Source organism: Trematomus bernacchii, unplaced genomic scaffold (assembly GCF_902827165.1).
Source record: "Trematomus bernacchii unplaced genomic scaffold, fTreBer1.1, whole genome shotgun sequence".
Taxonomy (NCBI): Eukaryota; Metazoa; Chordata; class Actinopteri; order Perciformes; family Nototheniidae; genus Trematomus; species Trematomus bernacchii.
In genome coordinates this window covers 192,338-204,916 of record NW_022987586.1, presented here as the reverse complement: position 1 = coordinate 204,916, position 12,579 = coordinate 192,338, and the positions used below count along the sequence as shown (strand labels likewise).

Genomic DNA, 12,579 nt, shown 5'->3' with positions numbered 1-12,579 from the left:
ACCTGCTCCGGAGCAGGTTAGGTGGCAGGCTAAGAGATCAACTCAGTGAAAGCACTGCCTGCTGACCAATCAGAGCTCCGTGTGCGGAGTTTAAAGCGATCAATTCATATGACAGGAGGAGAAAGGAAATACAGTTTAAACTGCCGTTGCAGGAAAGACGACCGGCCAAAATCAACTGACTGTGTGAACGTGAAAATTAATAGAATATCCCCTCCCATCTTCAGAGCAATCTGACTATTATAACATTAGCGTTAAGAAAGCTTACTTAAATATCTGCCACGACATAAGTAACCGGATCAGAGTAACATTAAGTACAGTCCGCGGCACTGTGAGTGCAGACGTAGATGTGTCCCATTATCATTCATATCATATCACATCATAATGTATCATATATTTCCTTATTTGAGTCAGCTTCTTGAGCCGTATCTGGCCGTGCAACACTCACAGTGTCACATACTGTATGCAGAAGTATTATTTTAAGCAACACATTAAATTGACGAAACACTCGAGTCAAATTCTCCTAATTAAAGTCAGATCCACTCGTGTCTTGGACGGGGCAGTGATTCATAAACCTGTTAATGTACGCATTCAAACACTTTTTCTTTTACCAGCTGTATTCACCTTGCAGGTGCAGCTATGTGGCTTTTATCCTGGGTAAAGTGTTTAAGTCATGGATGTTTAAAGTTTAACTTCCTCATATTTGACTAATATTAAAGTTCACTTTTCATTCAGGAAGTATGACGCTGCGCTGTCAGTACGCTTCTCCGTGTTTGAGATTGGTCGAATGCTCCAAATACCACCCCTTTCATGTGAACGCGCACCTAACTAGATAGGACACGGCTGGCTTGAGCGATCCACTTGATATCCAGCGTCGTAGTACAGTTTAGCACCAGCGCGTATGTTTTGGATTACGCCAACCGGCTAACTCCAACATATCCAGGTTAAGTTGAACCAGCTTCGTAGTACAGGCCTCTGAAGAACTACGTTACACACACACAGGTTAGTCTGTGTACCGCTGCACTGCTGCTGGTTTAAACAAAGACAGTCATGATGCTAGTGCCGTGCATGTAGGTTCTCTTTTATTTATCAGCAGCAGATCAATAAGTGTCAGTAGTATCAAAACAATATAATAACAGTGGCAATATATATATATATATATATATATATATATATATAATAACAATAGGTAGGTAACGACAAGTTTTCTTAATTTTGTATTGAAGGCCTGTTGGATTTAATCAGCTCGCTTAGCACTGCCAGAAGCCCAGCCAGAAAGGTATTTTGTTGCTCCACCTCGATTCCTGGGCCTTGTGTGAATGCAGCAGCCGTTCGTCGTGCATCTCCTTGGCACGCAGGTCCTCATTCTCCTTGCTGACCATGGCACGGCGGTCCATCGCCATGATGGTGTCAAGGAAGCTGTCATCGCGTGCCCACTTTCCTAAGGTGAAATATGCAAGATACAAGATCAGTTTAATCGCAACAACGAGGCAAAATGTTGATTAATAGTCCAGTTTACTCTGAGATAGAAGATCAAACCGTTGTCATGTAATCCTTTTATTTATACATCACATATACTGAGGTAGCTGGGCCAATCAAGCTTGGACTGAAATATCGAAATTACATCTCTCTTTGATATTGACTACAATTATTGCTACAATGCATCAATTCATTATCAAGCAAATGACTTGTGCATGAACTCTAAGCAGCGGTGATGCAATACATATTTCGATTTACTTTTACTTATTAATAGTTATATCACCTTCTTCTTCTTTCAAGGCCAGAGTAGTTACAGTGTAAGTAGATTGACATCTAACATAACATGGCTGAGTACAATTATAACAATCAATAAAAAAAAGGAAAAATAAATAGAATTTCAATTACATTTCTACTTAAATGTGCAAAAATATTAGAACATCAGTCTTTGTGGCATGCAGGTAATCAACTGTTTAAGCTTTTACCATTAACATGTAGAATGAATGTTGCAAATTACTTGAAATTATAGCAACTACCATGTTAGACGTAGCATTATGTCCAGCTAGCATGCTAATTGCTAACGTTATATTATCGTTTTATCCCGGAGGGGAAAACTAGTTTCTAATCCTGAGAGAAACACCTCGCCTGAAACACACGATTAGTGCCATGAGTTAGTGAAGCAAATTACAGAACATTGCACACTTATTCACAAGTCAAAACGTGTTCATAGCGGGCATGGATGAGAATAGCTAGCTAGCTAGATGTTGATAGCCAGCTTGGACCTAACGTTAGCAAGTTCTAGCATGGCTAGCTCGATCTACTGAGCAAATAAAAGTACATATAAGACCAGTATTGTGCAGATTAAAACAGTGCAGTGCATGTATTTTATTTTACCTTGGTAGTCGTCCCGACATGACTTTGCCAGGTCTGCTAACTTTGCAGAGCTACAGAAACTGCATTCAGTAGAAGCTTCTGAATGCGGCGCTTCGCGTCCTCCGAGTAAATCGCCAGAAGCGCAGACACATCCTCATCACTCCCACCGCTCCAATTGATTTTTTAGTGTTGCTATAATAACTGCTTTCACAAAAGGAATCTCTTCGGGTAGACGAGCAAATACAATGGCCGCTTCCAAAAAAAAATTCAGAGTCAAACGGGCGTGGTTTGCATTCCGCACAGCCAATCAGACGTACGAACTACTTTCTCCCACAACAGTCCCTGCTAGAGAGCAGGGACTGAAAAGCGGTTCGGACGAACTCAATTGAGCTACTTTAGTTCCTGGGGCTTTTTGGTGTGAACGCAAATATATCGTAGTTCTGATGAACTATTGTGGGAAAAGTACACCGGTGTGAACGCACCTATAGTTGCCCAAGTCACCGGCATGAATACCTCAACTTCCATCCTGGACCCCATGCCCTCCACCCTTGTCAAGGCCTGCCTCCCCCAACCCACTCATCTTATCACCACAGTCATTAGGTGCGTTCACACCGGAGTACTTTGGTGTACTTTTCCCACAATAGTTCATCAGAACACTAAATCAATCAATTGGAGCGGTGGAGTGATGAGGATGTGTCTGCGCTTCTGGCGATTGACTCGGAGGACGCGAAGCGCCACATTCAGAAGCTTCGACTGAATGCAGTTTCTGTGGCTCTGCAAAGTTAGCAGACCTGGCAAAGTCATGTCGGGACGACTACCAAGGTAAAATAAAATACATGCACTGCACTGTTTTAATCTGCACAATACTGGTCTTAGATGTACTTTTATTTGCTCAGTAGATCGAGCTAGCCATGGTAGAACTTGCTAACGTTAGGTCCAAGCAGGCTAATAACATCTAGCTAGCTAGCTATTCTCATCCATGCCCGCTATGAACACGTTTTGACTTGTGAATAAGTGTGCAATGTTCTGTAATTTGCTTCACTAACTCATGGCACTAATCGTGTGTTTCAGGCGAGGTGTTTCTCTCAGGATTAGAAACTAGTAGAAGTAAAAAGTGATCAGAAAAATAAGTAGTGGAATGTACTTAAGTACAGTAACGAGGTATTTGTACTCCGCTACTTCCTACCTCTGACCAACGTGTATCTCTATATTCAGAGCACCCAGTATAAGACGGTGGAGCGGGTTGTGCAGACTCTGAAGAACCTGTGCTGTGCTCTGGATGAGACGGAGACCCAGGCCATCACTGAGGCCGTCAAAAGGCTGAAACACTCCGTCAACTTACCCCAGACACGCTCCCCCAAGGTGGGCTAACACTCTGCTTCACACGTTCATACAGAGCGTTGTTTACATGTTAGGAAGTGTTTGTAAGATCAACTTGTTTTGCTTTGCAGATGGGGTCCACATCGTCTGGTCAATCGTCAAATGGTACGTACACACAGTCACACTCCACCTCCACTTATTTAATTTAAATGTGATTGTTGCAGCTTATCATGTCAATGTGGTGCAAAGATGCATTACAGACAGAAATAACTTTTAAATAGTCACTGTCAAGTGTCTAAGGCTATTTAAAGACTATGTGGCTTATTCTATTACGGTATGAATCATTCAAAGCTTCATAGCATCATTAATGCTTGTGTTACGGGTCCCCGATATGAGGACCACAGTAACTGTTATGATACCTGTAATGAGCAGGTGAGACAGGAGTAATGAGGACACGGGTTATTTGGTTTCCCTCCAGATTGCTTCTGCTGGTAGTTTTATTACACAACCTTATTTAAACATCTTAATTCTCTTATGCATTTCAGTGTATTTACTTAATCATTCACTTTTCTGACAGCTCCATCAACACACATCCACTGTCAATAACCCCTTCTGTGACAAACACACATTTAAGCTGAACTTTACATTCACTAATTGTTTGTACCTTTCATACATCTTGTTTTACAGTATTAAACCTGTATTAAATATCCCTTGAAACTGTAATTTCGACTATTACCCTTCTGCCATTCATTGCAGATCACTAAAATGCATTTAAACTAGAGAATCATAATGCTACAAACACTACAGCATACTTGTGTAACAAACATCCAGTATAACACTATCTAAACTATACCTTTCATAAGGTGCATATTTATTCATAACTTCATTCATAACTACACATGTATGGAAATATTTAGTGGGCGGGAGCCTTCAGACACACTATCTCACTCGCACCATCTCCGTGTCAGACCACGTTATCCCCAAGATGGCGCCGCACGGGGAAAGCTAAGCTAATACGCACACACATTCATACACTTTTAAACATGTAAACAGCGCTACAAACACTCCACACTCTTAGTGGGCCGTCACACCATATACGCAAACATTATGGGGGAGTTCATATGATTTTTGCACCTTTTACCAACCTGTAATGAGCAGGTGAGACAGGAGCAATGAGGACACGGGTTATTTGTTTCCCTCCAGATTGCTTCTGAGGAAAACACCGGCAGTCCGTCCCTCTAACCAGTCCCCGGAACACAAACGTTCCGCCATACTACTAAATGCATTGCTCAACCCCGCTAATGAAATGAAAATAGACAGATGTATAAAATAAAGGCATATTCTAACTCTAAATATAATACTTATTATATTAATGTGGTCACACATCCCAGGGGTGCCACACTTGCATTAAAATTGTAAAACGTTTAATTTGTATCAGGTGTTCCCTGTGTTCCTCCTGTTGTGTGCCTGCAGAGACAGATTTGGGACAATGTTGTGTCGTTGTTGCGATTAAACTGATCTTGTATCTTGCATATTTCACCTTAGGAAAGTGGGCATGCGATGACAGCTTCCTTGACACCATCATGGCGATGGCCCGCCGTGCCATGGTCAGCAAGGAGAATGAGGACCTGCGTGCCAAGGAGATGCACGACGAACGGCTGCTGATTAAATCCAACAGGCCTTCAATACAAAAATTAAGAAAAACTTGTCGTTGATAAACTGTACAATGACTTGTTGGGAGGCGTGTGGTGCAGTGGTCTGGTGCGTTGGTGTTCGGATCAGGGGAGCACAGGTTCAAACCCCACTGCAGTCAGGATGTCGTTGTGTCCCTGGGCAAGACACTTCACCCCAAATTACCTACACCTGTGACAGTTAATTTTGTATTATTGTGATTATATATATATGCCACTGTTATTAATACTGACACCTAACTTTGCACAAAGGTGTGTCTGCTGCTGAGCCTACCTATTGTTATTATATATATATATATATATATATATATATATTGCCAGTTATTATATTGTTTTGATACTACTGACACTTATTGATCTGCTGCTGATAAATAAAAGAGAACCTACATGCACGGCACTAGCATCATGACTGTCTTTGTTTAAACCAGCAGCAGTGCAGCGGTACACAGACTAACCTGTGTGTAACGTAGTTCTTCAGGTGTGCATGCTTAACATGTATGTTAACATGTATGTATACAAACGTTTTTAAAGAGCTTTCAACCTCATCCCATTGTCTTTAACCTGTTCCACTCTGAGCCTGTTTTTCAGGTCTCAGGCTCGAAAATGACATTCCCAGAACAAATGACCATATCTTCCCTTCTAAAAGGGTTAAATTAATAATCTTTTTTCTCAAAGTAATGATAAACCTGTGAGTTGGATGTAGAAATGTCAGAATCAATATAAATGTTTTTTATTTTAAAGAAAATTCAGATTTTACATAGTAAAAAACTGTAAATTATAGTGTCCGTCCAAAAATTATTTTTTACAGATAGTGAAAACTACCCTTGGATGATGGGTTAGTAGACTAAAAGCTTTAGGAATCCAAAGTACAACATATAATAAGTACCCTGTATCAAGATTGATGCAAAACAAGTGAAATTTGACCTTTTTAGAGAGATTTAGCCAAAAACTGGGCCATCTGGGGTCATTTGGGTGGATTTGACCTATCTCTGGCCCCCCTTGCTCGATTTGGTTGGTTGACATACCCTTGTGACCGTTAGAGCCAATATAATCGAAGGGGGAGGACAACACCCACACAAGCTGTAAAGAAAAAATGTGGGCGCTTCGCGTGTGGAAAACGAAACCAAACTGGAGGAATGTCTCCTTCTGGAGTTTGGAAACTAAAACGCAGTTGTATTGCTTATGGATTATCAGAAATAATTTCAAAGAAGGCACAGACACATAGGATGAACCTATGGATTAACTGCAGCATCGTTTTTTATCGTTTTAATGCCATTGAAGACCACTTTTGACCAAGGTAAGCCATATTTACGTGTTTAGCTTCTTAGCTCCACATGTGATGATGTACGCTTTCGTTGATAGCGTCGCGAATGTTTATCACTGAGTGTTGAGGTGGGCACCGGTAGATTCAGTGTCTCCAGGACACCAAAAACGAGTGGTTGGCTGTGCATCTAGGATAAGTAATAAGGGAGTTATGAGTGAGTTTAAGTGCCTTTGTAGGTCCCGTTTTTTCGATCGAGGCTAATTCAGAGGCTGAGTGCTAGCATTGTGGGGTTTTTTTTGAAAAAAAAAATTAAAAAGATCGTTAGCTGAGTTTCTTCCCGTTACATGGATATAACACATTCATAGTTTTATTCAATATTAAGATTCCTTAGACGTTGTTTCCTGCAAATGACGCGTTTATCCGCCCGGTACCGGGGGGAAGGTGTGAAACAGGTTAACACACATTTAACATAATATACTCATTAATATACAAATATACAGTATGAGTACTGTTTTGATACTGACATTTAATCTTTGCACTAAGGTGTCTGCACTATTGTAATTGTGTCTGTTGACTGGTAAATAAAAGAGAGAACCAAATGCACTGTACAAAATATACAGCTTTATTGTCAATTTACAATTTCCATGCTGTTCAGATGCCTCTCCACAACGTTGCTTCCAGGCGAATACAGAGGAGTTGAAAAGAGCCCTTGGACATTCGGAAATCTTCGATCCACTGCACACGTTGGCAGCACCTCCCACCAGGCCGATGTTCTGTTGTTCACCCAGAGTTCCGTAGTATTCGCATATCTGGAACACATACAAAGACACAAATTAGCCCTACATAACTCCATAAATCCTACATTAGATAGTATTAATGTGATTTAATGAACGTACCCATTGCTGTTCTTTTGGGCGTGATAACTGCCATCATCCTCGGCTGTACAACGGCGAAACATGTCCATCGCGTGTGATTTCGTCGTCTAATCCTTTTGTTAACCTGTTACGCACCTTCCGCCCGGTACCGGGCGGAATAAACGCGTCATTTGCAGGACACAACGTCTAAGGAATCTTAATATTGAATAAAACTATGAATGTGTTATATCCATGTAACGGGAAGAAACTCAGCTAACTGATCTTTTTAATTTTTTTTTAAAAAAAAACCCCACAATGCTAGCACTCAGCCTCTGAATTAGCCACGAGCGAAAACATGTAACGTAAAGCGGCACCTAAACTCACTCTAACTCCCTTATTACTTATCCTAGATGCACAACCAACCACTCGTTTTTGGTGTCCTGGAGACACTGAATCTAACGGTGCCCTCTTCAACACTCAGTGATAAACATTTGCGACGCTATAAACGAAAGCGTACATCATAACATGTGGAGCTAAGTAGCTAGAAACGCTAACATGGCTTACCTTGGTCAAAACTGGTCTTCAATGGCATTAAAACAATAAAACGATGCTGCAGTTAATCCATAGGTTCATCCTATGTATCTGTGCCTTCTTTGAAATTATTTCTGATAATCCATAAGCAATAAAACTGCGTTTTAGTTTCCAAATGCCAGAGCTAGAATGTAGCTCCACTCTAACCTATATTTTCAAACGCGAAGCCCCCACCTTTTCTCTTTACAACAAGTGTGTGTGTGGGCCTCCCCCTTCGATTCTATTGGCTCTAATGGTCAGAAAGGTGTGTCAACGATCCCAATCGAGTAAGGGGGGCCAGAGATAGGTCAAATCCACCCAAATGACCCCAGAAGTGGGGGTTTTTGGCTAAATCTCTCTAAAAAGGTCAAATTTTACTTGTTTTGCATCAATCTTGATACAGGGTACTTATTATATGTTGTACTTTGGATTTCTAAAGCTTTTAGTCTACTAACCCATCATCCAAGGGTAGTTTTCACTATCTGTAAAAAATAATTTTTGGACGGACACTATAATTACAGTTTTTTTACTATGTAAAATCTGAATTTTCTTTAAAATAAAAAACATTTATATTGATTCTGACACTTCTACATCCAACTCACAGGTTTTATCATTACTTTGAGAACAAAGATTATTAATTTAACCCTTTTAGAAGGGAAGATATGGTCATTTGTTCTGGGAATGTCATTTTCGAGCCTGAGACCTGAAAAACAGGCTCAGAGTGGAACAGGTTAACCTGTTCCACTCTGAGCCTGTTTTTTATTTTAAAGAAAATTCAGATTTTACATAGTAAAAAACTGTAAATTATAGTGTCCGTCCAAAAATTATTTTTTACAGATAGTGAAAACTACCCTTGGATGATGGGTTAGTAGACTAAAAGCTTTAGGAATCCAAAGTACAACATATAATAAGTACCCTGTATCAAGAATGTTTATCACTGAGTGTTGAGGAGGGCACCGTTAGATTCAGTGTCTCCAGGACACCAAAAAAGAGTGTTTGGTTGTTCATCTAGGATAAGTAATAAGGGAGTTAGAGTGAGTTTAAGTGCCGCATTACGTTCCATGTTTTCGCTCGTGGCTAATTCAGAGGCTGAGTGCTAGCTATGTGGGGTTTTTTTGAAAAAAAAAATTAAAAAGATCAGTTAGCTGAGTTTCTTCCCATTACATGGATATAAAACATTCATAGTTTTATTCAATATTAAGATTCCTTAGACGTTGTTTCCTGCAAATGACGCGTTTATCCGCCCTGTACCGGGCGGAAGGTGCGTAACAGGTTAAGGCTTCTTAACCGCCTTCGCCTCCGACTCAGCATTTCTATTGCATTTGATATGGTCGATCTGTATTTGTATTTGGCTGTGAGTTATTTGGGGCTTAAATAACTCCGTTACGAAGCTGTATAACACGACCTCAAAACGTCAACTCCATACCGTGTCTGAGGGTCGGAAGGTAAACAGAAAGCAATCCAGCGGAAGCGGAAGTTTTTTTTCTTCTTCTCTCGGTTTTTTTGGCGGATTGCAACTTTAAGGTGCATACCGCCACCTACTGTACTCGCTGTGAAGTTGTTTGCAGCCTGCCAGGAAAACCTGAGCAGAAGAAGAAGAAGTGACGTCAGCGGCTCATTTGCCTAATCCACCCCCAGGAACTCATTTTGGTGTGAACGCGATCTGCTTTAGTTCGTCAGAACTAAAAGAACTCTCATGAACTAAAGTTCTCAGGAACTACTGTGGGAAAAGTACTTGGTGTGAACGCGCCTATTAACTCCTCTCTGTCCACTGGACTTGTCCCCCTTGCTCTGAAACTAGCTGCTGTCACTCCCATACTCAAAAAACCTGGTCTCAACCCTGATTCTCTCAATAACTACCGGCCCATCTCTAACCTCCCATTCCTGTCAACAATTCTGGAGCAAACTGTTGCCTCCCAACTAAAATCCCATCTGGACTGCAATAACCTTCATGAACCTTTTCAATCTGGTTTCTGTACTCGCCACAGCACAGAATCTGCCCTACTCAAGGTGACCAACGACATTCTCCTCTCTGCTGACTCTGGTTCCCGCTCAATTCTCATTCTCCTTGACCTAACAGCCGCATTTGACACGATCAGCCATTCCATCCTCATCAACCGCCTCCAGTCTTCCATTGGCATTACCGGTACTGCCCTCTCCTGGTTTAAATCCTATCCTATCACAGCCCCCGTCAATCATGGCGTCCCTCAGGGTTCTGTACTTGGTCCCCTTCTGTTCATCATCTACATCCTCCCAATTGGACAAATCCTCCGTCAACACCAACTCCAGTTCCACTGTTATGCTGATGACACACAGCTCTACCTCTCAACAAAATCAATTTCTCCAACCACACACTCCCAGCTCAGCACCTGCCTCACTGACATTAAAATTTGGATCCAAAACAATTTTCTAAAACTTAACTGTGACAAATCGGAACTTATAATCATTGGCCCAAACTCACTTACCCGCTCAACCCAAGATTTTTATCTTACCATCGATGGCTCCATTGTCAACCCCTCCACTCATGCGTCTTTCACACCAGAGCTTTTCCTTTTCTAGCTCCTAGCGAGAGCTTTTCTGGTTCAGCTCCGGTTTCCCTTTTCAGCTCCCGCTCTGTTCAGACTGCCCAGAGCTGCCGCTGCTGCGTCATGACGTCACAGTTTACGTCGCTGACTTTCTCCCACAACAACAACGGGCCGGGGACTGCGTCGGGTCGATGATCGTGTTGCTTTTAATCATACGAAGCCAGATTAAATTAAATAACGACTTCTCCAACCTTATACTTTTCTCCAGAGTGCCGTGGTTCATTGTTTATTAATGTGTTTCAGCGGCATTTACCGACCGCTGCAGTGCTGGCTGCTCTTCCACGGGAGTTTATTCTCCCGTTAGCTCCGGGTTAGCTCACACGGCTCTAAAGTATTCACTGTCTGACTGTCACACAAGCAGCTGATACATATCCCCAGTTCCCCTTAAGTGAATGTGTGTCAGTCTGAATTGACGCTGTTTGGCATCACAACGCTGTTATGAAAGTTTCTCTGGTATAACATGGGTGATGTTAGCATAGCAACTGAAGCTAAACTGACTACTTGCTAAGCCGTTTTCTACAGGCACATTTTACCGGCGTATTTTTCATTATGATTCTACTTGTGATAGTCGGACATGACAACCTGTGCAGCCCATGTATCTCCACAATGATCAATAACAGCGAACGGATGGTCAAAGTAAGGTTTCCTGCACGCCTCGACGTAAGAGACGTAAGCGACGCCGCGTCATAGCTCCGAAGCTCTTGCCTCTGGACCGACAATTTTTTGGAGCTGGAAGTGAACCGCGTTCCGGAGCTATGACGTGCCGCCGCTGCGGTGTGAACAGGAAAAACCGGCGCTTTTCCAGCTCCAGCTCCCAGCAGGAGCTGGAGCTGGAAAAGCGCCGGTGTGAAAGGGGCATCACATCCGTAACCTTGGCATCATCCTCGACCCCACCCTCACTTTCCTCCCTCACGTCAACCAGGTCACAAAAAACGCTTTCTTCCATTTAAAGAACATCGCCCGCATCAGACCCATCCATGCCTTTATAACATCCCGACTGGATTACTGCAACAGCATACTTTTTGGATCACCTGCATTCATACTAAAAAAACTTCAATATGTATCCTAAACAAGGAAACAACACCTCCACGGAGCTCAGCGCGATTCACAACGTCCCGACCAATCAGAGCACACTGTGCTCACAGGGAGGGTGGGGGCTGGAGCTTTGGGAGCTACAACGAGCCGTTAAAGGCAGAGAGTGAAATTCAGTGAATACAAGTAGTTTACAGAGATGCTGTATGAGAAACCAATGTGAGTTTGGAAAAATGCACAGTCTAAATCTATTTTAGTATACCTCAACAATGGAATTATGATCAGTGGAAATGGCCATGACACCTCTCCTTTAAGGTGATGTTACGATAATAATACTAGATTAAGATTATTCAGGAAGAATGAGACAAGCAGCAGGTTTACCTACCGATTAGGCCAAGTTCAGACAAACACACAGCAGAAGAGCTTCATTTACAGCGGCAGCAGACATGTGCTGCAGGATCCCTGCAAGGGTCTATATAGAGCTTTATTGGCCCCTATGGGAAATGTACAAGCTACCCTGCAGTATATAAAGGTAACTTGCTTCCTATTTATCAGAGGCAACTTTTGAGCATTAATGGATTAAGATTTATGATTTTAAAGTATAACATACATTTTTCAGAATATTACGTTTTTCAGGTACTTTTACTTTTACAAATTTGACGACTTAAGGACAACGTATTCAGCACTTTAACATAAATAAAAATAGTAATACCACCGTGTGTAGAGATGATCAACACAATACAAATAAATCCAGCATTTAAATGTGATAAACACATGAATGCATCAATGATTATAATCAAAACATATCATATATATTATTCTGAATGGGTCGATCTGCATATTGAGTACTTTTACTTTTGGAACTTTAACTATGTTTTGATGCCAATACTTTTGTACTTTTACTTCAGTGACATCTT

At 41.6% G+C, this 12,579-nt stretch overlaps 1 protein-coding gene across 1 annotated transcript in view; it reads left to right on the top strand.

The window, feature by feature from the left end:
• The first annotated feature begins 10,242 nt into the window (after positions 1–10,242).
• The window catches only part of LOC117480931 (zinc finger protein 3-like), a 5,486-nt gene continuing 3,149 nt past the window's right edge, over positions 10,243–12,579 (top strand). Inside the window, exon 1 of the mRNA XM_034128353.1 lies at positions 10,243–10,333. Within this exon, the coding sequence (XP_033984244.1) occupies positions 10,243–10,333 (91 nt within the window). The remainder of the gene's footprint in view (positions 10,334–12,579) is intronic.